Below are 27,748 nucleotides of genomic sequence, written 5' to 3'. Positions count from 1 at the left end.
TAGATAAAAACCAACCACCCCTTTGGTTGTTCACAATAACTGAAGAAGATAAGACATGTGAAAATCTCACATTTTGAAAGCCTGGCTCTCAAAAAGGCTACTTACTGCCAGAGAAGAAGGAAAAGGAGGAGGCGGGGGAGGAGGAAGAAGGGAGGAGGAAGAGGAAGGAAGATGAAGGAGAGGCAGCAGCAGTGTCACCATTGTTATTATTACTGAGTTTTTTAATAGAAAAAACTCAGAATCAGCCTCAGAGATACTAATGATTTTTTATCTTTCACTGTCAGGCAATTACTGGTACAAGCCTCATTCTTGGCATTGTAGATCATATAAGTCTTTGTTTTGGGGGGCTGCCCTGTGCATGGTGGGATATTTGGCAGCATCCCTGACCTTTATCCACTAGATGCCAGTAGCACCCCCAAAACTATAAACACCAAAAATGACTCCAGATATTGCCAAAATATCCCATGGAAGCAAAATCTCCCCTGGTTGAGAATTATTGGTCACTATCAATGACAGGGAGTCTGTGGCTTAGAAAATGCTGAAAATAGCCTGAGAAGCAACCCAGACAAGTCAAGGGACAATGCTGGTGTCTGACTGTCACTAACCGGGTCTCACATTCTTATTCAATGTACGGCATGGAATTTTAAAACAAGTACTTGTCAGGAAACCACACAGCAGCAAGCTCAGAATTCCTGAACTTACAAAATAACCCATGGAAACAGTGTGGTGGAAACACAATAAAGCACAAATGACACAGACAGGAACAATTTGGCAAGTGCTCCCTAATCACCCTCGCTCAGTGACCTAGTCATAGCATGAGCAATGTCCTCTCTTCTCTCCTGCATGAGGAGGGAAGTGTGGTCAGAGGAAAGACTGGATGCCAAAATCATCTGTGTTTTCACTCCGCTGGCAACCCTGGCTTCAGGCAAGGCTTGACGTCTCTGTTCCAGTTTTTCCAATTGTAAAATGGAGTTGGTAGTAATGAACCTAACCTAACCAGTGTTTTATTCTAAGCTGAGAACATCCATTCAGCACAGGGCCTTGGGTTATAATAACCATTGCGAGAAAAATCGCTACAACCACAGGAATACTTTTGTCTCCAAACTTTCAGGGTGAAAAACAGAATTTATTTCCTCTTTTTCAGGAAATGCTTTGGTTTGGTTTGCCTCCCAAGGTCTCTCCTCTGTGCTATCTACATATGGACTAGAAACATTACGTAGATTAGTATTTCTCAACTTGTGTTTCACTACTGTCCCCTCAGAAGGCTTTTGGGGCATTTCTGTTTAATCATGGCCGCTCTTCATGAAATTTTAATACCAGAGAGATATTATCTCTTCATGTACCAAGTTCCTTTGCAGGGTCACAAACCACTGTGAATCTAAGATATTTACACTCCCCAGGAACCAATTCTCACCCCTCTGGGGCAATGCTGGTCCAACTGTGGATTCATGATGTGACAGGATCTAGCTCACGAAGTGTGTTCAGATCCTGAAGAACTAGCTTCCAAAAGCAGGGGCTTAAATCAGGGTTTCTGAAGAGACTGAGAATACTAAAGAGAAAGTTGGATAAACCAGATAATTCAATATGACATCAAAGCTACACAACACCTGGAGAAATCCAACTTCCCAAGGAAGAATCGCTTCATTCTCCCAGGGCTGATGAGTCTCTGGGGCTGACGACGTCCCTCAGTGGCTCAGGCCCAGCGTGATCTCAACTATAACCTTGCTTCATCTCTGAAGAGAAATGCCATCAAACATGAACTTAAGCATGCAAAAAATTGTGTTGGGATTATAAAATTATAATAAATTAATATAAAAAGAAATGGCATGTAATAGCTACCATCAAAGAAATTGGAGCCATGGGGCAAAGGCACTTACTTGTGGCTTTGATGAGGTGGTCAGGTGACCTGACAGGAGACATGCCTCAAGAAATCAAATGACAGCTATATATGCATGTGCACTCAAAGGAGGGGAGACAGGGACCAGGGCAGCAGGACAGTAAGTGTATGCCCTGCAGAAAGGACATTGACTCCAGCCACATAAAACTCTGAGCTTGGATCACATCTTCTGATCTTCTAGATTTTATGTGATATCTTCTAATTATTATTATTATTATTTTTTTTTTGAGATGGAGTCTTGCTGTGTCGCCCAGGCTGGAGTGCAGTGGTGCAATCTCAGCTCACTGCAAGCTCTGCCTCCTGGGTTCACACCATTCTCCTGCCTCAGCCTCCCGAGTAACTGGGACTACAGGCGTCCCCCGCCACGCCTGGCTAATTTTTTGTATTTTTAGTAGAGATGTGGTTTCACCATGTTAGCCAGGATGGTCTCAATCTCCTGACCTTGTGATCCGCCCCCCTCGGCCTCCCAAAGTGCTGGGATTACAGGCGTGAGCCACCACGCCCAGCCGGATATCTTCTAATTTTTAAGTGTGGATTTGAGGGACCCATAGAGGGGTAAAAGGTGGGAGGATGGGGAGGGTCCAAAAAATAACTAATGGGTACTAGGCTTAATGCCTAGGTGATGAAATATCTGTGCAGCAGGTCCCCATGATACAAGTTTACCTATGTAATGAACCTGTACATGTGCCCCTGAACTTAAAAAACAAGGGCTTACAATTTCTAAACCTTTTGTGGGCTTAACAGAAACACATCTGCAGACAATAAAAAACTGTCCATTTGTCAACTCCATTTGTACACAAACAATAAGAAAAAGTTCCTCTTTTCTGAAAGAAGAGAGGCTGTGACTCTAAGGGACTTCTCAATATCACAGAAAGCACCAAATGGAGGAGGAGCGATGCAAAGTTCCCTCTTTTTATTTCAGTACATCTGTGGGACCCTAATACAACAGATTATTCTGGTGGGTAATTATGCACGGAAATCACTGCCTCATATCTTTACCATTTATGAAAAATTTGGGAATAGTGTACCCTAATTACCTAAAGAAATTTAAATGGCACACTTCCATGACCACAAATGAAGAGGATTTACATGTTTTTTAATATGCTGCTATATCAGAAGCTCTTAATAATCACTGATTTCACCCATAGTTAACAATTTAATAATGGCACATTTCCTATCTAATTAGACAAAAATGTAACATCACCAAACTAATATTACCCTACATATGAATTTTTAAGATTTCTAAAACAGGTAAGTAACTGTATCTCACTAAAAATTTAGTTGATATGAAAGCCCCAAGTGAATTCCAACCCCGAGTCCTTGACTTTTGGACAATTACAGACCTTTTTGTAGTAGCTTGGTATGTTTTTAAATACAGCCCTCCCCAAGTCACTGAGGCTGTGCCAACTGTATTCTCTAGTCTCAGGAGTTCTGCTGTGTAGTGTCAGTTATTTTTCTTCACTTTTCATATTATGACTGTAATAAACAATCCACAGCTTTGTATTTTGCTGACAGACATAAATTCAACATTGCAAAGCAGTGTCACTCAGATATAGGCATAATGTTAAAAAAAAGTGATGTGCTGATGAGTTTCACAGTAGTTATGGGCTCAAGGTCAACGGCTGAGGCAAATTCACTTTAGAGAAAATTACCTAATTTGTAAACTCTTTAGCTAAGATCTGAGTGATGGGAATAACCTTTTATAAAATAAGTGCATCTCTCTTAGTGATATCAGAAGTTAATGTTAATAGCTACAAGATGCTTAAAACTGAAAAGAAAAATTACAGATTCATGCTTAGCCATTAAATATTGTCAGCATACTCTAGTTCTGACATACTAATAGAAAAGATAATAAAACTCATAAATCAATTGGCTGTCTGCTTCTGAGATTTACTGTACTCAAACTGGCCAACTGTAAGACAAAATATTATGTTAAATATACTTTTAGCTACCAATAAACAAAGGGCCCAACAAGATGATAATTTATGGACAAAAAACAGACAGGTATGGTATAAGAGCTGTCATCCAGATGAAGGGAGGCCCTCAATTATAACAAACAATGCATTTTATTACTTTTATCTCAAATTTCTCTAAGTTTTCAACTTTATCACCATCTTATGATTAAAATGAGCTGTGATTAATATGTAGAATCAATTGCTTTTTCCTTGCTGCTTTATTTCTACTTAACTTGTACTGAACTAAGATAGGCCCTGAATAAAAAGTCCATGCAAAATCAGTGGTTCCCTGAAGCAAGTCCTTGGCCTTGTGTTGGTTCAAGACAGAAATCTAATACAGTTCACATCAAAATTAGAAAAAAAAAAAAAAAGCGGTGGGGATGTTGGGGGAGTGATAGATTTTCACACGGCTGAACTGTACCGTTTACATGATCTTTTGTCTGAGGCTATCCATTTCATTAATCTGTCTGCTATCAAAGAGTATGTTATGAAATGATATTGATAGTAAATAAGAGCTTCCCTAAAACTTTTCAAATAAATTTGTTTTCTAAAATAAAAGGTTGGAAAGCCTGTATTGGGCCCCTCTTTAATTTTAATTTCAATTGAATCTCGAAGTCTGAAAGCCACTGCTCTGTGTGGCTCAGTACATGGGTTTAATTATCTAAAGGGAGGTGCCCTGGTGGTGGATGAGGCCTTGGTCAGAAAAGGACCAAGAAGGAAAGGGGGAGGGTGGGTCCTAAAGGGTGAGGATGTGCTGATACCCTCATCACCCCCATCCCCATTCCTAACTCTGGGATGACTGTGGATATTGCAAGAGACTGCCTCTACTATTAAGTTTGGGCAATTCACTCTGTGACTTTGTCCCTGGAAACTGACCAATGATAACACAAAAGCATAGCACAAAATCATTGGCAGAGATGACGATATTTAGATGAAAAGTGACGTAAAGATGTGTTAACTTCTGGCTTCTCTCCCAAGTGTGTGAGGGGGAGTGAGGGGAAAGGAGACAGGAACCTCAGGATGGGGTGTTTTACTGCATCCCTCACCACTCCTCTCTATTTTTATCAAGAAACCGTGCCTCACTCTCCCTTTGTCTTCTCCTCTTCCATTCTGCACACACATGTGCACACATGCACTCCTGCCTCAACTTTTTCTTACTTCAGGAGATTGAGAGAGAGGCAGAAGGGTCCTCTTTGGTGGCAGCTGAAATTGAGGGTACTGGGCAGCAGGCCCATCTTATAACCTACCACAACAATTTGTGGGCCAAACTCTAGGGGGCCTAATGTTGGAAATCTCAATCAGTATTTCTTCTTGAAAGCAATTAATTTTAGATTATGGAAAGTGTCAGTAGTTAAACTCAATTACTATGGCAAAGCAATATTATTTCTCTCAATGAGAGCAAAACCTAAGCCAACAAAACACGCAATCCAAAGGAAGGCAGATTTCTAAATGAGATGTAACCAAGGACAGCAAAATCTCATCTTAAAATTCTAAGAATCTGTCACAATCTGTCTCTCAAAGTTCAGATGAGTTCAATGGTATTCCCTAGGTCATGTGGCTATTTCTTTTCCTCAGTCTAATCAAACATTCTTTGAGGGATTTTGGATGCAAAACTACTTCACAGGTTTTTTATAGAAAATGAACTGATGGAAACCATGTTTTCCGATCAAGAGATTTAATTCTCTGTGAGTGCTCTGGCTTTATAATCCCACAAGTAAAATGCTCTCAGGAAAGCAGCTGTCTTTGGCATTCAACTTCTCAGTCATTTTTCTTTGTGTGTACATACACACACACGCGCGCATGCACACACACAAATATACACACAGTACCCACTGTGACAACAGCATCTTCCGTACTTGGGACCTGGCATGTGACACCCTCTAACAGAAGTTGGTGTGATGTGTGCTACTTGAACCCTCAGCAGCTACTGCTGGCACAGAGAGCCCTGCTCAGGTGGGATGCGGGGGTTGGGGACACTGACCTGCACTGGCTCAGGTGGAAGCTGGACCACGTGTTGCATGCGTTCGCTGTGGTGATGCCTCGACTCCTCCTCGTAGATCACGTCCCTCTCATGCTGGGGAAGGTTCAGGAAGCGACGGATGGTACAGAGGTTTTCCCAGAGGGTGCGGTTTTCTGGGCTTGGGTTCTCCTTCCAGCGGAGCAGTTCACACAGCCAGCCCTGGAGAGAGAGGAGGTCGCTTGCATTAACCTGCAGAGTGCAGAGGAGCTGAGGGGGCCTTGACTGTGGTCCAGTGCCATCACAGTACATCTTTTTCTGTCAAAATTGTTCCCACCAACCTGGGGAGATACTAGAACAATCTGACTCTAAAAACCAACCCCTGACCACATAGGTGGTTATACCACTGCCCAAGAATCTTTCCTCTTGTTAGATATCGTATCACTCTGCCTATAGAATATATTCTCAATTGCAGTTTCTCTGTAAAAGATAAGCAAGATTATAGTTATCTGTTCTCAGAAAAAGTATTTTGTGTCAGTCAGCTACAATTTTAAAATTACCCAACTGGGCAGCATTTCATGCTAAGAGTGAAGATAAACAAATGTGCATTACAGGACAGCAAATTCTAAAAAAGAAAAATTGTCTAGGTGTAAACAACACTGAATTCTCTAGGGAGGAAATATTCTTAGAATTATCAATAACTCCGCAAAATAGAAGCAATAACCTTGGCTAGAATGAAAAGAAATGCATATTTGCTCAACCTCTGAATATCTCGGGCTCTAGGCCCTCTTAACCATCACCTTCCCGCCACAGCCACACCTGCAGGAAGGTAGGCAGTTGGTCGGGTCACACCTGCAAATGTCTGCTTCCAAACTCTGGCATCCGGATGTTCTCTCTCTTTCAACTGCACAAGAAAGAAAATGTAATGCAAATAATGATGGATTATATGAAAATAATACAGAGGATGCTGTCAACATCGCTCACTGACTCATGTCAAAATATTTTACCCAGTAGCTTTCTAACCCATCATTTCCAAGCTACATCGCTAATTTTCAAAACAAGAACTGTCCCACATCATGTCTTTTGCAAAAGAGTAAAAATTTATCTTAAAAGGTACATAAACATGAATGACTTTGTGAAAAATATTCCCAAACCTCAACAAATTCTATATCATCACTTGTAAGCCAATGAAATTTCCTGACATGCATTATAAAAACCCCATATAATATCATAAGCTGTTGTTTGTCTAACTCTCCACTGTGTCTTCTGCCTTTACCCAAAAAAAAGGCAAGATTTGATTATCTCCGCTGCATCAGCCAAGACAGCAACACCAGCTGTTCTCATTGTGCAGCCTCTTCCTCACGGCCTCCATGTTAATAACCTGATCATTCCATTTTCTCCTTCAACTGCCGGCTGCAGCACCGCGAAGAGACAAAAACCCAGGCCCATCTGCAGCAGCTGTAGGCACTGAACTGTGAAGCCACCGGGGATTTATAAACTAATCTGTAACACAACACTGCCTTGTTTTTACAAGTGAGAGGCCACATTTGCGCAGACCTGATCTTTTCTTGCAATAAACTGGAAGCTTGGGAGAGTTAGAAGGTTAGGAAGAATGAAAACAAGATATCTTATCATTTGCTTGGAAATATTTTTCCAAGTATTTTCACAGATTTCTTTTTCAACTCAATTGAAAGGCAGATAACGTTTGATTTTCAAGGTGCAATGTATATAAAAAATAAAGACAAATTTTTTTATCCCTACCAGAAAATAAATTATATTTTTAAAAATAAACTATATTTTTAAAAATCTCCAAGTGTTTCCTCAAGGGTTTCTTTGCTTAAAGTAAAAATTCTTGAAATGGAAAACAAGTGGAAAAATAAGCTCCTACTTCTCTATCTTTTCACAGATCTGAGTAAGTATCCAACTGAATTCTTTCAAATGTTTCAAACAGGTATGTTTAACATCTCCCAGGGGAGGCAAGAACATGGAGACCAATCATTCAATGGAAAATACAAACAAAAACCTGCATCTGTTAAAAGATGAAGATCTGAGATACCCAGACCTTCAGGAAGACAGCACCTGCTGTTCCGCTTGAGGACTGAACTGCATTGTGGGAAGCTGCAGCTTGAAAGGAGACAGGTGACAGCTGAGTGGTATCTCCACTTATGACACTGGGAATGTCTCGCACAACATTCATTGCTGCATTTGATTTATATGCGCTGTTATAATCTGCACTCATTACAATCACTTAGAACAACACTACAGGCCTCGTTATGGACTGTGTGCTGTCTGCCATCAGTCTTTAAGAAGTGTAGTGCTCAATTTGCCCACTGACATGCAAGGTCTTGACCTTGAAGCTATTAGGGAGCAGATTAGACACAAGTGTGATCATGTGTGCAGACATAAGCAAACCAAATTAATTTCTGGCACAGGGAGGTAGCCAACAAGACCCTGTTCTTAAGGCACCAGAGAACTTCCTCAAATCCCTCATGGAGCTGAGCTAATAGCATGTTTAAGGGAACCCGGTTTTGAAGATGAAGCACATTCATGGTATTTAGAGGGTTATTAATCTAGTTTCCCCACAAAGTGTTTGCTTGGCTGATCAGATTAAGGGATGGAGCCTTCAATAGCGCACCCCCACCACAGCAGGCCCCAAGAAATCTGTGATACTTCACAGCCTTGGACATATTGCACCATGTGTACCCAGCTGCCTCAATAATTAGCTTATGAATGTATCAGCTGGTTCTGTGATTTTTATAATAATAACTAACCTACAGAGCAGAAAGATTGTAAAGAGTCTTATAGTAGCACAAAATCGGAAGGTGATCCTAACTCTACCTTGCTCTTCTCCTAAAGGTCATTATTCCATAATACCGGCACTCCTGTGATGCCATTTATAGGTATTTATTTTGCATCTGAACTGGCAATGTATTTTTGTGTTAGTTTTCTTCATGGCAGCCATGATTTGCCTTCCCCTTGCTCTGGCTCGCTTGCTCATTCCACGTATTTGTATGCCTATCTTCAGGAAATCTATTCTTCCACCTCACTTCCCATCTCATGCACCATCATTTTATTCATATCATCTTTTCACCAGCCCATTTGGGATGCTTATCTCTGTTTTCTCAATAGGGTCTCTTATTAGCTTGTTTGCTGGCTAATGAATGTGTGAGAAAGTGCCACGCAGTTGCATGAACACACATGTATGTAATTGTGAGTGAACCCATCACAGAAGAGATAAAGGGTCCCCACATTGGGATTTTTTTCATTTATATAATTTTTGCATGCCATCCAAGAAAGTTCTGCAGTATCAGGCAAAAAAAAAAGTGTAAATGTCAAATAAAACAGTGACAGATGACAGTATTCTCTATTGAATAGCACTGTTTCTGTCGTGCATGTTCAATGGGAACTCATGAATTATTAATAAACAAATCTCCTTTTTCTGTTAAAAATCTCAAGTAGGTTTTTGTTGTTTTCTCTGTGTTATGTGGAGCATTCCATGAGAATAATTTTCATTTCAGAAATGCTGACACAGAAGTTCATCTTGTTTCCAGCCTTGGCCAGCTCTGTGAGTGGGCACCATGAACTGTGGAGTATATATACTTCCCTGGGATTTCTCTCTTAGCCTGGTTTTAAGTTTTGACCAAAGGTTGGCTGGATATTCATACAGTTCATTTAACTTTCACAATCTGGTAAAACTAGGACTGAGTGAATTACATATGTTTGAGCATAGTTAGGAAGTGTAGAGAGTATCAAACACGGATCTCTAAGACCTAACTGCTAAGTTCCTGGTCTGTCATTAAATAACTGGGTGACCTTTGGGCAAATAGTTACCCTTTTCAAGCTCCTGGGTGCTTAACTGTAAAAGGATGGGTTAACAAAAGATGGTCTCTAAGTTCCTTTTCGGTTTTACATTCCATGATCTTGTTATCTGTCAGAAATAGCTGACAGTGATAAACCATCAGGGTTAAAGGTACAAAGAAAAAATAACCGTGACAACGTGGTCAAGGTCAAATAACTAGTGATGATATACTGACACCATGAATGCTCTGAAATGATATACTGCAAATGTTACAACATCGTATCTGAGGTAGTCTTGCCCAAAATGCATCATCTCAGTCAAAACATGAGAAAATATCAAACAATCCCAAACTGAGAACTGTTCAACAAAATAACCATAAATGGCAAGGTCATAAAAGAAAAGGAAATACTTAAGAACTGTCACAGACTGCAGAAGATTAAGGAGAAATAATAACAACTAAATGTAATGTGGTTGCTGGATAGGATCCTGACCCAGAAAATAGACATTAGTAGAGAAACTGCTGAAATTAGAATAAGGCTTTTGTTTAGTTAACAGTATAGAAACAATGTCAATTTCCTGGTTTTGATAATTGTACTATCATCAGTAATTGCACTATGGTGACATAAAGTGTCAACATTAGGGGAAGATAGGTGAGGGACATACAATACAGTGCAATGATCCCTTCCATACTAGTTTGGCAACATTTTTGTGAGTCTAAAATTAGTTCAAAATAAAAAGCTTTTTTAGATACAGGAAATTCCTGGAACTTATACAGAAAAATATACATGGAGCCCAAGTGTAATAATACCAAGAGGTTCGCAATTAAAACTTTATTTTACCTCCAAAATCTGAATCCAGAGAAGGAATGCATTAATAAGTTCAAAGACTGCTTCCTTGCAATCAATGGTTAAAAAGTTCCCAAGCATTAGGGTGCATAAGCAAATAATATTTATTCATATCTCATTTTAGCCATCTCATCAGCCTCTTAAACAAATATATTTCCCTCAGTAGAAAAAACAACTCTGACTGCCCTTCCAACTATGCAGGTGAGGTGACACTCCTACCAGTCAAGACATAGTTTGTTTACAATCCACGTGTTCCTGAAAAGTTGCATATCAATCTACATTTACAAAGCAAATCACATTGTAAATGTATTAGACATGCTTACTATTTGAAGAAATGTGTCATTAATTCTTTCTGGAAGATGAATAATAAATTCATAGTTTATCTTTTATTAAGGTGATAGTTTCATTAATGAGTTGCATAAAGGGGAGAATCTCTAGTTCACAATTCAAGAACACTACTAAGAGGCAACAATAATAACCACAATTTGCCCCCATTTTTCTCTCATGACCTCGTCTCCTACCAATTCCCCTATTGACCTTGTGCTCCAGCCACTGTGAATTGCTCACAGGTACATTCTCACCTTCATGCTTCTGCCATGTTACTCTCTTAAATGGAATGTCTCACACTCAAACTTCTTTTCCCCGTGAGAAGCTATACTTCAAGGCTCAGCTGATGTGGTCTCATTTGTTGCCCACTCTTGTGTAACCCTGAAGCATTGTTTATACCTTTTCACAACTCGATCATTATTATTTTTAGGGATGGGTATGTCTGCATTCCTATCAGAACAGTTAGCTTCTTGATGGGAGTGGAGGGCAAGGGTTGGTTTCTTACTCATTTTAGCATTTTAAGAGCAGAGTATGGGTTCTTGCACATAGTAGCTTCTCAATAAACAGTCATTAGATTGAACCAAAATTATTAGAGTACATAGAAATTAGCCTAGAGGAATGTTTTACGGACTCAAATTCAGAGAGTTATTGTTGGAGAGAAGCACTAATTCTCAGAAGCAACCTTGTCAATGTTCTAAGGTTTTGTTTCCTCATCTCTAATACATGAATATGATAGGGAAAATAGTCCATTATATAAATTGCAAACAGTAATAGTAGTCTCTCAGGACACTGATTCTGTTAACAATTTTCTGTTGAGCACACATCTCCTGCATGCCATGCAATGGGCTAGTACATTACATATATTACCTAATTGTCATTGTTACTTTTTACTTGAAAGGTTAATTGAGATTGCCAACAAGAAAGTGAGTAATTAATTCTGACCATGAAGCAGTTCAGGAAAAGTGTCATTATTGAGAATATGGCATACAAGGTGAATCTTGGAAGATAAAGATAGATTTCCACCAGGTGGGGAGAGGACTGAAAGTCTAGAAATGAAGGTAGGGCTTAGATTATAAAGAATGCCAAGCAAAAAACCCAATTTTTATCTTAATCTTATGGGCCCTAGGAGTCATTGAAGGCTTTTTAACTGATATGATGAAGAATTAACTTATCTTTATTTTCCTCTCTTTCCCCCAACTTCTTCCTTTTTAAGACGTTCTTGGGGGAAAGGCTACAATAAAGTCAAGAGCATGACTTATCCTAGCCTAGATATCTTTTTTCATAGTGAACTTGTGTGGCTTGGTATTAACTGGGACCCACAATGGCCGGGTACTCATAAAGTGCACGCTTCATAAGTTCTACCCTCGAGGAGTGTTCATTCTAAAAAGACATGACATAGATCATAAAGAACCACACTACATCAATCATTTAAACAATCTGTTATCATTTTAACCACTTTCTTTTCTCTCTGTGTGTGTATATATGTGTGTATTTGTTGTTGCTGTTAATACTAGAGTTTTTAAAGCTCTCTTCAATTGAAAATGAATGAGGTATGGAAATATCTATTTCACTTAGAAAATATTTTAAAAGATTAAAATATTTCAAGTCGACAATCAATGAGTGACATATCCTCCAAACCACATACCAAAGGCTGAGAATGTTCAAATGACCAGGGAGGCCTTTCACAACACAGTAATATGGCCCAGTGTTCAAGCTTGGAGCCTATCAGATATGAGTTTGAATCTTAGCTGTAAATCTTATGTGTAAGTGATAAGGAGGGGAGGGACACACCACAGCTGAAAAGAGTGAGGTTCCTGTCCATGGTACTGAAATGCCTCTGCATACAAAGTGGCTTGCTTTCTCTTCCCCAGGACACTTGGTTTGGACCCCAACTTCTCACAGCCTCCATGATTTTTTTCCTTTAAAAACATTGGTCTATGTTTATGACCAATTTTCCAGTTTTTACAATATTTCAGAACAAATACAAACTAGAACTTGCCCAGCACTAAACACAAGTCCATAGCCTTCTCTAATCTCCCACAAGAGAGTTAGTAACTTTGCCCTTGTTGAATAAAGCTGTATATGCTCCTTGAAGGCAGGGCCTTGTCACAGTGATTATTCCCCTTTGTATGCCTAATACAAAGCTAATGAGTTAATTCACCTACTAATTAGTAAGTAGCCCCCACCCCCTTGGCCCTTTAGGAACTCTAATGAATGAATAACTCAGCAAATGAACAGTTCTTCAGAAGAATGACTCATAGATTCTTGCAGCAGAAATGCAAAAGGCCATTTACTCACCCACATCTTCAATACAGAAAATGTCAGCATATGTAACCAAAGGGAAATGTTTTCTGAGTGTCTCAAAAGGAAATTCATATTATTAACCACAGACAGTTCGCTTTCTACATGGAAGCACATAAAGTCCCCAAACAAACTTTTGTAACTGTGAAAGGATTTCTCTTCAGATGGTTGAGACTCTTCTGAAGTGTGAAATGAGCCACATAATATTCAGCTCTTGTTTCTTCGTCACCAAATTCTCTTTTCATGAATCCAATAAGTGTCTATTAAAATAAATAAACCCCCTAATGACTCAAGATAACCTAATCAAGAAAACTGAAATGGATAAAAGCCTAACTACAAGGAAGGCTTGTCAAAGGCTTCAGTGAATCCCTGACAAGGAGGTTATCTAAACCTGAAAAAATTGTGCTGGCTGTTTGGTTAAAGTTCAAGGTTAATTATTTTATACTTTAAATATGATAAGTAAAAATGATCTGCTTCTTTACTTTTCAAAATTGTATACTAAATTCTAAACTGTATTTTTATGGGGACCAATTTGTAGCTATCTCTGGGTTATCTTATGCATGTCACTGACATTTCTATGGATGTGTCTGTAAAGATTGAGTCTGTAATTGACAGTAAGGAAAATTTTACTTCAGAAGAGCCCTTTAAACCTCTGATAGACTGCGCTCAAGTCAAGATGGGATTACACAAAATGTTGTTGCCCTCCTTAGCATACACGGAATATACATAGCTATTTAATAGTATGGAGATTTGGTATGCCTTTACATGTATAAATATGTACAAACATACATGCAAGCATACATGGGTACATGCACCTGAAAAAGCCATTTGTGTTTGTCAAAAAAGAAGAATGAATCTAGAATTTTGGACTTCTTCACTTCAACAGTAGAAAGATATTAACAGCAAAATGTATTAGGCTAAAATATCGAACAGAAAACAATAAAAATGCTTCCAGTGCCTCCCTTCAGGTCCAAACGTCAGCACACCTGTGACATATCAATGTATATTGCAAACTTCCTAAAGAACTTATCATAATGGGTGGGTGGCGGGAGTTGGGGGGGCAGGCGGGGTAGTGGTTGGGAAAACCAAACAGGCAGACAACCAAGAGTTAAGACTCTTTTGAAAGATCAGGGTGGGACTAGAAAGAGGTGAGCAAGCGACTAGTGCATGAAATGTAAACAGTATGGTTTGACAAGTGTGTGCCTGCCTTCTTACATCTTGCACCCTAGGCAGCTAGCTTGCCTTACCCTAGTCTTGGCCCTGTGAAAAGAAGATTAGATAGTCTCAACAGCAAAGTGGTAGCAACCATTCATAGATACCAACATTCTCTGACTGTAAGAACCACAGTTTAACTCAATGTCCTCTTCCCCAACGGGCTGGGAAGAAATCAGAGAGGAGGTTTTAATATGGCAACCTAATGTGCTTCAAAGACACACGCAAGTTTTCAAAGTTACCAAGTCATGAACAGGCAAAATAATGAACTCAAAGGTTTCTGCAAAGGATAAAATGAACTTAAAATGAGTTTAAAACTTTAGTGATGAGTTAAAAGTATTCGACATTTTAAGAACTGCATATGTAGTCTGATTAATCTTCATTATCATCATCATTATTGATTGCCTAAGGACTCCTATAAAGACTCATTTTAAGGCATGAAACATTAACATAATTAATTGTGAGGGTGGTAAAAAGAACCCAATTCTTGATCATGAGGTTGATATTAAAACAGAGATCTTATAGGAATGTCTGAGGAGACTGCTTCACTAGAATCTGATTTCTCGAGATTCTACCAAGAGAAAAAAGAGGGGAGACTGAAGGGCTCAACTTGATGCTCATGCATCACTACGTTCACATCCACTTAGTTTGGCATTTGGGAATCTGAGAAATTCCTTCACTAGGCATATAACATTTTTCAAATGGTAATTTTAGTGTACATATATTAAACTTTTTGAATTTGAATTTGGAACACCACCCCTAAATTTTAGTATACTCGATCCAATGGACAAGAGTGGAAACTGGTCCATGATAGGTCTCAGAATGACTGCGTTCTGAAGAAACCTACCTAGCAGCTACTCAGTCAAGGATGCACACATCATTTTAGCCTACCTTACGTGCAGAATATAAATGGCAAAATCAAAATCATCAGGAGACAGACCACCAACTCACTTTACACAGGGTATCCTATGGCCTACAGTTTCTGTTACTCTTTATAACAGAGAGGCCAGGGCAGCAACATGCCTACTTCCAGTGCCCTGGGTTATCCCAGCCCCAGTAAAGGCGTCCTCAACATGGAAACTTCACAATGTAAGATCAACATTAGAGTACTTTTTGTGCAAAATGGCAAACCTTTGATCTTTGTGCAACATTTTTTAAAGGCTAGGAAACTAATGAGACAAGATAATATTTTATATTTTGTAAATTTACTCTCCTACATAAAAAAGTTGTCTTAAAAATTATAGTTTTAACTTGTCTTATAATTATTTGTTACACAGTTATGATATCAATTAGGATATAAACATGCACATACACTCCCATGCAAACATATACACATTGAAAGAAAAGATTCTAAAATGTTAATAGTAACTATAACTGGGTCATGAAATCATGGCTGATCCATGTTTTTATTTTTATACTCTTCGTCACTTTCTGAATTTTTAAAAATGAGGTTGTTAAATTACTTATGTAATCACAAAATATAAATTATTTCTTTAAAAAATGTATAAATATATGCCTGAGACATTTTAAGAAGAGATGCAAAAACAAAAATTAATTAGTCTTTCTTTCCTTTTTCTTTTATATAAAGAATCTTCCATGGAGACCTACATGTTTTAAATTATTTAGCCTGTCAAGCAAATTAGACCACCTATAAGGAGAGAGTTTAAGAAAAAAAAAATGTTCATAAAATCTGAGCTTGTAAACTACATCTAAAACATAAGTACACTCTCACTTAGGAATACAATTTGTTAAGCAGTTGAGAACTTGAAACTTTTTTTTTTTTTTGTAGAAACATAGTGATAAGGCATAAAGGTCAGTACACAAAATCCACTTAATCCTAATGTACATGAAGCACAGAACATACTGAAACCCAATCACCATGTAGGTCATAGTTTCTATGGGGAAAATGATTTTAGAATTGTGTATTAAAAGCCAGAAATCCATCTCTTCTAGCTACAATGGGATCACAATTATGCCTCCCATTCTAAAGTGTGTAGTAGGAAGAACTCTCTCATTCCTGACTTTAGAGGCAGCTCCGGCAGCCAGTGGGCCTGCAAAAGCATAGGCAGCATGGAGGATTGGCAGACGTCTTTAAACCTTTGTAAAGATGAGGACATCTTACTAATATCACCTCACCAGAGACCCCCCTGGGTCCGTGTTGGTTCCAAAATCACCCTTTTCCTTTTATCCCAGCAGGCTCTGGGGGCTGCCCCTTTCATTATCAGCATCTGGGGTTTACAACCAGGCCGTCTTTTTCCCCTTGTCTGTATGGAACAGAACAGGGTGTGTTAGTTTCTCTCCACCTTCCTGATACAAAAGGCAAGTCCACAGCCCTTCTGAAGTTTTTGTTCATTGGTTTATCTTTTTAATGGAGGGAAGGGGAAATAGAGATTAAAAATAAGCCCCTTTCTATTTCTCTCCCTACTCGATTTTTACCCAAAGCTAGTAGGAGAAAACAATCACATACGTAGTGTTGGGTCTTTGGGTATGCAAATAATAATAATAAATAATAAAGATTCACTCTCCTCTCAAAGAAAAAAAACAAAAAACAACATCAGATGATCCTTAGCACTCTATGAGTTAACCAACCATAGCCTATAAAAGGGAGAAGATAGCAGGATATGAGAAGAAAAAAAACAATCAGTGTCTGGGAAATGGGGTAACTGATGTCAAGGGAGAGAAATGTGGCTGAGGATGCTGTCAAAGTACACAACCGTCCCCAGAGAACTGCAGAAGATGTGCCCACAGGTTACTATGTTTTCTCTCCTCTAGATTTCTACATCCCAGATCACAGCTGATTGGGTAAAATTGGGAAGAAAGGGGGAAAGCAGCCCCACAGAATCTGCAGAAGACAGCCATGAAGATTAGCAGAAGCTTTTGAGGAACGAGGCATTCCTGTGGCCATGCAGACTTTAATGCGGGGCGTTCGCTCCCTGGTGGCCCTTTGTATGTGAGGGTCAGACTAGAGTTATACAGAAAACGCTCCACATGCCCTTACATTATGGCTTCTACTAAGAACCACTAACTCCTAATTCACAGAGAATTACCACTGTCATTCTATTCCATGATCTGAGTATTCTGCAGACAGAAAAGTAAGGTAATCCTCAGAATTCACACACAGAAAATTATTTTAAACCAATAAACCAATATGTAAACGGTTTAAAATTATTTTAAACCAATAAATGAAGGAAAGGTACAAATGTGAAATGTGCATAAACATGTCTTTCCCTCTGGTCTTACTCTTCTTGGACTCCTTTCCCATGAAGAAAGGGGCAAGGGCCTGATAGAAGATACCTAATGGAAGTGGATGGACTGGCCTGGCCATCACCAAGGGACTGGGGCTGAGCTGCAGGAGGTGGTCTGGGACCCTACAAATGCATCCTCATGTAACCCATGCACTAGGGAAACATATACACACTTCCCAGTAACGGACTTTCACAATGAACCAGTTTGCCAACCTTTCAACTCCTTTTCTGAACTCCTTTCCTTGCATTGTGCCTAGTTCCTAAACACTTACAGTCCTCAAGGACCCTGTTGGCTCACCATTCCTACTCTCTCTAAAACTTCCCTCCCTCTTCCTATTACCCATTCAAGGCTTCCCTAACACACATGGCAGTGTTAGACATTATTCTTAATAGCTGATTACAGCAAATAACACCAAGGAGTGTTAATGGAAGGGTCATAGAAATTTCAAATGGAAGGAGAAGGTTGCTATGCATATTTGAACTGAGCCTTCAGGGATTCAAGGCAACTCCAGTTCACAAGAGTACCTAATTAATTGTTTCCCTAATTTCACCTTCAGGAGAAGGGAAAGCCCTTGCATGTGGCTCTTCAGTCACTGCAAGAACCTAAAATCCCTCCAGAGAAAAATAAAAGGAGGGAAGAAAATGCAAGAGAAAAACCTTTGTTCCTCTCAGTTCTCACAATACAATGGAGTGGGTGTGGCCGCTCCCCATTGCAGCTTGGAGAGGTTAAGTCCTATGATTAGTCATGACTAAGAGAGATATATAAATCTATAAGGTGTAATATATATGACTAAGATATATATGTCCATAAGGTGTATCTATGTGCGTGTATGTATATGTATAGACGTATATATGTGTACGTCTATGTACATATATACGTGCATATATACATATATGTATATGCATATATGTCTATGCATATATATGTCTATATATACACACATAGATATACCTTATGGATATATATTAGTCATATATACAGCTTATATATGTATACATATACATACGTGTGCACGTACACATGTATACACATACATGTGCACGCACGCATGTATACACATACCTATATGTATGCAAACATGTATATATACATACATGTATATATACATACATGTACACACATACATGTATATATACATACATGTACATACATATGTATATATACCAACATGTATATATGTATATATGTACGCATGTATATATGTCTATATATACACATACACACACATAGATACACCTTATGGATAGCCACCAAATATATGTGCCATGTACCAAATCATGTAATTGATTTTACTAAATATACTTTTTATCAAGTGAATACTGATACTAATAAAATGGGAGTGAATATCTTTTGTTAAATTGCCTTTGAAACTACCAATTAAATTCATTTTGTTTGGCAGTATCATTTTTTAAAAAAAAACATAATAAATATAATGTCTGAATTGCCTGTCTAGTCAGCTATTTACAATAAGGTTCCCTACTCATAGATGAAAATGAGATCATTGTCCCAGGGAAAAAAGAACAACCTCAAAGCCTCTTATCCTCACTTAAGCTCAATCTTATCTTCAGCATATTAATTCCCAGAACTATGTTCTCCTCTAAATTCTACGAAATCAGGGCTACTGGTTTCTTCAGGAGACATCAAAAATTTGGAGAGCTAAGCTTCTGCCAATTGGCAAAAGCAGCTTTCAATCAGCTACCTGAATTCTTTTGGGAGGCTGGAGGCATCACTATTTCCAAAAACCATAGTGCTAAATCAACAGGAAGATTACAGGCATTCGGAATCAAGTTCTCAGACTGCGGTCTTCAGTTTTTCTTGAAAGCTGCTTATAAAAGAAGGACTGTGTGAAACTTTGATATTTACATCAAGTCACAACTAAGGGGCAGGTTTGCAAAATCAATTGTGCAGCTTTTATACTCACTGCACATTTACCACATATGTCCTTTATTACACAGTGGAAAACCATTAAATGCACAGTAGTTTTGCCAAGTGGCATTATGCATTTAACAGCTTTATTCGTTTAACAGCTCCAACTCTCATTATATTTTGCCATGTGGTACATGGGATTTTATGCATTTAACAGTTTAAGACGGCTCTATGGTATTTTCTTTTCATGTATTTCATAGTATGGTTGGACATCATGTCTTAGCAAGCTGTATTTCACTGATTTCATTGATGAGAGAAAGTCAGAGTAATCTGGAAAAATTACTACACTGAAATTGAAAGGGAAACAAACATTTTAATCCCTTTCCAAGTTCCCTGATATTCTACTCTCCTCCTTTTATCAACATCTGAAAATAACCTACATCAGGTTAAAACTTCAGGTAAAAAAGGCTAACCCTGTACTCTATAGTTAATCTAAACATAACATTTAACTATAGTTTGATTTTTTTCAGTTTTAAAAACTTAATTTTTATTGAAAACCTTCTTGCTTAATAGAAATACAATACTCAGTCACTTCCTTTCTTTATAGCATACAACAGAAGATTTGTTAGGGAGATCATCAACCATTTTATTATTTACATATGCAGGGATGAAAACATTTGTCATACAAGGACACAGTGGAAATCAAGCTCAGAATCCAAGGACTCTCAAAATTATGCTTTAACTAACTTTTGTTTCCTCCACTCTGCATTAGGTGTTCGCCCTAGGTATAAATAAGTAAGCATGCAACTCAAACTAACCTAGGATTCTAGGTTTGGGCAGAAGTTGTCCCTTTAAATGAAGAACTGAAGCAGATAGTAGATCCCATCAACTGTTGCTGCTTTCAGAAATAAAAAACCTAAGCATCTGTCTGCTCGTTTCCCCAGAGCATTACATTCTCCACAATCCCAGCACTCTGAAAAATTTTACTGGATAAGCTTCTATGTTTCTCTGTTAAAAGATTTTAGCACTTACTCTGCACTCCCCACGTGTGTTTTCTCCTGAAAAAAACAACTGTATTCTGTACATAAAAGAAACACCTGACATCAAAAGGTGTCTCTGGGCCTGGGGAAAAGTGGTTATTATAACAGAGTCAGCCATTCCCCTTGTGGGAACAGGAGAGGTGATGAGACTTGGCTAAAACTTGGTCTCAGAAAGGTACTGTTATATACATTCTAAGTTTTGTTCATATATATATATATATATATAAAGGGAGAGAAACAAAAGAGTACATTGCAGTGTTTAGAATAAGGAGAGAAATCATTCGAGGCTAATTTTTTTTAATCTTAAAAAAAAAAAAAAGATCGGGTTTTGGCTTCATCTCTATTTTGAACTCCAATGGGAATAAAAGCAAACTAGAGTAAAAGGCAGAACATGACAGGTTTCTTGGGGGTTATTATTGTTATTATTATTATAGGAACAGATGTATTTTTATTGGTGGGGGAAGGAGAAGGGTCTAATTCCAGCCCTCGATTTTGCTCTTTTAAAAACCACTCACCTGACTTTTATTTGCAGCCACTTTGGCAAACAGGGCTTGAGACACCTTGGCCCTTTTCATCTCCTGTTGGATCTCGTCATAAATGGCAGCTGTGATGTTGACGTTGGCGCCGTCCACCTTAATAGGGAGGTCTGTTGTCGGTGTCGAGGTTTTGGCCTACCAAGAGACCATGAAAATAATAATTTAAAAAGTGCTGCATTCAGCCCAGCCATCTGTGCAGAAATTATCAAAGGATTTCAGTCAGCTGATGCCAAACTGCATTAGCTACAGAGGGACACTTCCTGTCCATTATTCTAATCAGGTTAATTGTGATTGGAAATAATTGCAGTGCATTCCTATAGGACATGCAGAATCCTGTCAACCCTGTTTTCTCACAGTATATCAGACGAAGGTTCACAGGTAGGATGGCTCTCCTAGACACCAAACTATAAGCAACCATCTAACAACAAAACAAACATGCAGAACACACACACAGTTAACCTTTTCTTTCTAAAAATGGCACACCTTGGAAGAAGAGCCAATTCTTCCAGAAAAAAAAAAAAATGAGTAAATGGGTAGAGGTCTCTAAATAATAAATTATTACTCAATTTAATGCACTCCCGAGTCTCTCTCATTCTTTATTAAAGCTTTACGTATGTCATTCGAGTATGTATGGTTTCCCATCATTATCATCATTATGCTACCCAGACAGTCACCTAATTTCACCGAGGAAATCAGTGGAAATGAAACAAAATTTCATTTCATAAAACTAGGCTTCAGAATGCCTTTGATGTGCCGTTTTCATTTTCTTAAACTCATATTGTGGTTTTATGTATTCTGCAGTGCTCGTTTTAATTGAATGATTTCCCATCAGCCTCAGAGACAAATGAAGGACAATATAGAAGGTGTCTGTACTTCTTGGGGTTAGGATAACCCTAAAATGTCTGAATCTACTTAATCCAAAAGATGGTCATAACATTTACTTGGTGTGGGCCCTAGAATGCATTGCTGGTGTCTAATAAGAGAGGACTGAGACATTTTGTTGGAACCTCCGGCAGCAAGACTTCAGGAAAAGACATTCTTGATCCTTGTGCACTACCAGCTGAACTGACCTAACCTGGGTTTTTTCTCCTTGTCCAGAGAAAGATGTAACAGGCAGTGTGGACTCTGTGACAAATGGTGTCTAGAGGCAGAACTTAAGGCCCTACGTTTCCATAAAGGCTTTGCTTCCTAACAGTGCTCAGTGACTTCTGCCATTTTTCTTCTACCTCCTTCTCTCATACTATTTTCTAATTACCACAAAGCAATAATTACTATAATTTATGGTGTGCTTTTCATGGGCCAGGTACTCCAGAAAGCATTTTAACTTCTGTTTTCACATTTAATTCTTTTAAGATTCCAATGAGTTAGACATTATTATTTTCATCTTACAAATGAAGAAACTGAAATAAAAGAGGATTTTAACCTAGGACACCCAGCAGCCAGTGAAGGAACCATGATCTGAACGCAACTCTTTCAGGCTCAAAAGCATGGGGTCAGGACACTGCACTACACACTGCCTCCAAAATCTCCAATTTGTGCCAGGTGCTGTTACAAGAATTTCCTTGCTAGGTTGGGACTTTCCCATTAAAAATCCAATTCTCTGTAATTTTTTAAAAAAACTCTTTGTTCTGCTCAAGTTAACCCACAGTGCTTTCCCTGTTAAGAGAACGTTTTAGCATAGCATGTCTGCCCTTTCTCAATTCAGTTTTCTTAATTTGCCTCACTCACTATCTCATCCCACCTGACTGGTCAAGTCTTCTCTAGAACCATGAGGGCTAAGATGAAACCCCTCAGCCATGTGACCTTACACAAGTTATCGAATCCATCTAAACCTCAGTTCCCTCATCTGTAAAATGGGCGTAACACCATAAAATGGTGACAATTGAATTCATGCAAAATGTTCACAATACCTAATACACAGTAAGCATTTTAAAAAATGATCATTCTTATCTCAGTATTGCTTTGTCATTATTAAGTACAGCACGGAATGCTGAACTGAATAAATAAAAAGAGACTGCAGGTATAATTTCAAAACTGAAATTTCTCCAATTTGTTTTTCAGCTACTAATAAAGTATAGATGGGGTCTGGAAAATAATCTCCCTGCATCAATGTCAAGCTGCCTGTGTACACTAAATTGCTGACTCCAACTAAAAAGCTGAGTCAGTGAGTACTCCTCTAATACTTGTTCCCACAATAAAATCTGTACCGTATTATGATCTTTACTGTTGAGATATGCCTGTAAAGAATTTTAAGTCGGTAATCATGAAATGTTTTAAAAGACTTTAATAAACTCTCCTTTCTCAATTTTTACCCAAGAGAAAAAGAAGACAATTCTAGAGAATGTACAAATGTAATGCCATGACTGTATTCTCAAAAACATGTTTAAATATTTATTTTTAAAAATATCAAAACTGTGAAATTAAATAAGAGATTTCCCTGCTACACCTATCCCTAAAGGATATCTTAATGAATTTTCTAGATGGCATTCCGGTCAAAATAAGCAAAATACTGACCCTAACTGTGTGGCCTTGTAAGTTGGTCTGGCACTGAAAGCTATTAGGTCTTTGAAAAGGTGCCTACCATACATAATCTTGTTGGGAAAATAGTACAAAAGAGCTGAAAACAAACACACAGACCTCTGTTAATTTCTAACAAGTAGAAGTAACTTTCTAAGAACTGCCTTGTTAAAAGGCCATGAAGTATGGCTGGGCTCTTCTATAATGGTTTAATGGACTTCGAAAGTGGCAAACATATTGATGAATTTAGCAGAAGTAAATATTAGTGCACATTAACAACTTGCCCAACTTACTAGCTCAGTATGTATGCCCTCAGATTTTTTTTTAAATAAATAAAAATGCTTGGTTATACTCATCCAAAGTAAGCAGTCAAGAGACTTATTTTTGGTTTAAACAGTAACTAAAACTCATAATTCACTAAAGACTGAAGTGTAAGTAACACAATTTGGCAGTGCATGATAGAAAGTAATCTTCAATTAAAAGTTTATTGCAGAGTATAAAAATATAAAAAGAGTTAAAATGTGTGAAAAAATGGATATACTTGAAAAAGCTCAACTATTTCTACTAGAATACAATTGTGCTTCTATGCTTAATCAGTTCCTTAGAATTTATCAGAAAACACAAAACCAAAGCTATAATATCTAAGCAAAACAATCTTTGGTTTTGAACCGCCCATTTTTCAGATTTGTATAAATGTATATCCATTAGGTCGGGCATGGTGGCTCACGCCTGTAATCCCAGCACTTTGCAAGGCCAAGGTGGGCAGATTACTTGAGGTCAGGAGTTTGAGACCAGCATGGCCAACATGGTGAAACGCCACCTCTACTAAAAATACAAAAAAATTAGCCTGATGTGGTAGCATGTGCCTGTAATCCCAGCTACTTGGGAGGTCGAGGCAGGAGAATCACTTAAACCTGAGAAGCAAAGGTTGCAGTAAGCCATGATCACACCACTGTACTTCAGCCTGGGCAACAAACTGAGACTCCTTCTCAAAAACAAACAAACAAAAATGTATACCCATTAAATATTGGTTTTGAGAATTATCACTCAGACAGAACCTGCAACTATCACAGCAACAGTGAATGGACTGGCCTTATCATAAATCTATCGAGTAGTAAAAGTTTAGGGGAAGTAGGGGATAGGCCAGAAATGAGTAGGCTTGGATGTGAACTAGAAATGACCCGACTGCCTTGAGATCTTGACCCTTGAGTTAGGAGCTCTGACGCACACATTACTAGATGTATACACTTGCACGAGGGCCTAAGAAAAGAATACTTTTCAAGTGTGTGGAGAGGAAGAATGGAAGTCACCAAATTCTGTGGGGAGATGATCCTAGGATGGAAAATAATTAAGGCCTACCTTTCCACCATCATTTTCTAAAGGATCATTGAGTGACATCTCAGTCATTCTGATCTAGACACTGCATATGCATGCTTCCACTGCAAGTGTTCCTCCATTTTGTCTTTTTCAGATTACACAAAACAGAGCTTAAACTACCCTCTGCCCCTGCCCTCAGCCACCCTACGCCCCATCCAGCCCAACCAAATAAACATACAATTTAAGGGAAAGCAGTGTGCTTGCTATGCAAACTCAGCTTCAACACAAATGTCCTAACTCCTTCTTCAGCAACTGAGCAGCTACATATAAACATCCTAGAGCCAGCCCCTGTGCCCACTCCTACCTTCCCACCCCTCACATACCACTATGGAAGAATGGAACTTCCTAAAGGGACAGAAATAGAGTATAGGATCATATATGGTCAGAGGTTCATATCCTTTGACTAACACGTTTAGCGGATTAAGAATTCCTTGAATTGGCCAGGCGTGGTGGCTCACGCCTATAATCCCAGCACTTCGGGAGACCGAGGCAGGTGGATCACCTGAGGTGAGGAGTTCGAGACTAGCCTGGCCAACATGGTGAAACCCCATCTCTACTAAAAATACAAAAATTAGCCGGGCATGGTGGTGGGTGCCTGTAATGTCAGCTACTTGGGAGGCTGGGGCAGGAGAATTGCTTGAACCCAGGAAGCAGAGACTGCAGTAAGCCAAGATCACACTACTGTACTCCAGCCTGTGCAACAGAGCAAGACTCCATCTCAAAAAAATAAAAAAATAAGAAAAGAAAAAAAGGAAAGAAATCCTTGAATTATGTCTCTCAGTATTCAAGGGAAAACACAGTAACTAGTGAAGGCAAGATATTTCCAAGACAAAGAGTGAAAAATCCAGAGAGCAAGTTTCTCACCTGAGGGGTTCGGGAGGAGCTGGGACTGCTGGAGGCCGAGGAGACCATGCTCACATTGGGATTCATGCTCCGCTCCCTCTCGTCCTGGTAGATGCGATCTCGCTCCACTTCTGGCAGATTGAGGAAATTCTGCATGGCCCTCAGGTTTACTAGAAGAGACTGAGAGGCTGTCCGAGGGTCTTCTTCCTTACGCAGAATCTCAGACAATAATCCCTGATTAAATGGGGGAAAAAAATAGACCGAGTCACATTTGCAGGTATATGTGTGTAGTTTCTGTCTTCTGGCCCTCTCCCCCTTTGTTTGGTTTAACCAGCTCGCTGTGATGTCAAGAACCTCACACTAATTCCTTAGGGTTCTCCGGTATGAAGGCAATGTGCTTGCCTTCCGGGGGATATGCATTATTTTAGGACTGTTCTATTCTGACACTTTATCATCACTGTAATAATCATCGGTGTACAGACATGCCAGCTAGCAAGGTAGGCACTCGGGAAGAATTGTGAAACTGCAATTACCACCAGGTGCCTCCTACAAGTATTTCAGGAACTGTTAGAACTCTCTCTGCTTGAAACTGGGAACACTTGGCAGTCCTGCTTAGCTTTACAAATCTGCCAAGTTTGGTAAATTTAGTTTCGACATTTAAACAGCATGGTAGATTTACATCAATTTTTTAAAAAAATTGGCTGAATTTCTGTATGACCGGCCACTGTTTTCAATATAGAAATTTCTTATGGCAAAAAAAAAAAAAAAAAAAAGACACAAAGCAAATGGCTAAATTGTGTTAACCCTCTGATAATTTCCCAATCCATACACACAATAGTTACCCTTACATATGTACAAAGGGCACCCAAATCTTTTATGAGATGTCTTCATGGCGGAAACCCTAATCTCACCATTAAAGCAATGAAAATGAAGTCACCTCTGGCGAGGGGCTGAGCACACCATAACAACAGTGTGCATGGAATGCTATGATGGGCCCAGATACTTTCTGAATGTGTGACTCACCCAAATAGAAAGATTTAAATAGGAAATTAGTGTTTTCATGTGCTCTGATGACAGAGAATTCACAAAGAAAGGGAAAATGCTGCCAAGTCTAGAGAAGAGTAGTATGGACTCCAGAAAAAGGCTGGAGATCTAAGGTGGGACATTGTAGTATTGTGGGTAGGTGCAGATCTATTTCCATTCTGCACACTTGTTGGATTATCACACAGAGACATCACTTTATATTCCCAACTAATATATTGCTTCTCAGAGCAGTTTAAGAACAGAGTTCAGGATTATCCCCCTGGGAAGAGCTGAGATGTTAATCCCATGTCTTAGAACAGATGGGCCAACTCAAATCATGAAAAGTCACTTCTTTAACTGTAGTAAAGTAGAACAGATGCCAAAGACGTTTCCACTCAGGTGAAAATTAATGCAAAGGAAACACTATCAGATTTCTAATATGTGGCTTAAATATGAAAAGGCAATGAATGTAAGAGGAATATGCTATCTCTAGTTGTCCAAAAATCTTCAAGGAAAGGTAGGTAATGTTTTAAAATAAAGCAATGCATTAAAATATAGTGAAGCAAATGCCAGTTATAGGAAGTGCATCACATAGCACTCCAAGGAAGCAATCACCACTCAGAACATCACATAGTCAATTTTACTACAAGGAACTTACAAGCACTATATCATCTGACAGTTTCACAATTTCAGTGTCATGTTACTTTGATTAGAGAAATTCTAATACTTGGTAGAAAAGCTACAGATCAGTGTCTTGTGTGTGTGTCTGTGTCTGTGTGTGTGCATGCATGCATGCCCAAAGAAGGGGAAAAGGTAGGATGTGTATGTAAAAATAACTGACTGGCACATGATTCTTAATCCAGATTTCTTGTCATGCTTTTAGAAGCAATGAGTGAGACACTTATCTTCCAGAAAACGTGATACAATCTAGGTATCCACTCTCTGAAATTAAAAGTCAGTTCTGCCTAAAGCTATCCTACTTTCTACTTGCACTAAGCAACCTGAAA

At 38.8% G+C, this 27,748-nt stretch overlaps 1 protein-coding gene and 1 long non-coding RNA gene across 3 annotated transcripts in view; one reads left to right on the top strand and one right to left on the bottom strand.

The window, feature by feature from the left end:
- SATB2 (SATB homeobox 2) overlaps positions 1-27,748 on the bottom strand; it is a 211,497-nt gene that overhangs the window by 30,108 nt on the left and 153,641 nt on the right. For both annotated transcript variants that reach the window (XM_011974555.1, XM_011974554.1), the window contains 3 exons: positions 25,740-25,952; positions 20,961-21,116; positions 5,834-6,031 (listed from right to left, as the gene is read on the bottom strand). In XM_011974555.1, the coding sequence (XP_011829945.1) occupies positions 5,834-6,031; positions 20,961-21,116; positions 25,740-25,952 (567 nt within the window). The remainder of the gene's footprint in view (positions 1-5,833; positions 6,032-20,960; positions 21,117-25,739; positions 25,953-27,748) is intronic.
- On the top strand, positions 22,370-26,469 carry LOC105535444. Its single transcript, XR_001005429.1, has 3 exons — positions 22,370-22,523; positions 23,043-23,145; positions 25,831-26,469. It is a non-coding gene; the product is annotated as an uncharacterized LOC105535444 (long non-coding RNA).

Source organism: Mandrillus leucophaeus, unplaced genomic scaffold (genome assembly GCF_000951045.1).
Source record: "Mandrillus leucophaeus isolate KB7577 unplaced genomic scaffold, Mleu.le_1.0 Scaffold146, whole genome shotgun sequence".
Taxonomy (NCBI): domain Eukaryota; kingdom Metazoa; phylum Chordata; class Mammalia; order Primates; family Cercopithecidae; genus Mandrillus; species Mandrillus leucophaeus.
The sequence above is the reverse complement of the archived record's forward strand: the minus strand, read 5'-3'. Positions and strand labels throughout refer to the sequence as shown.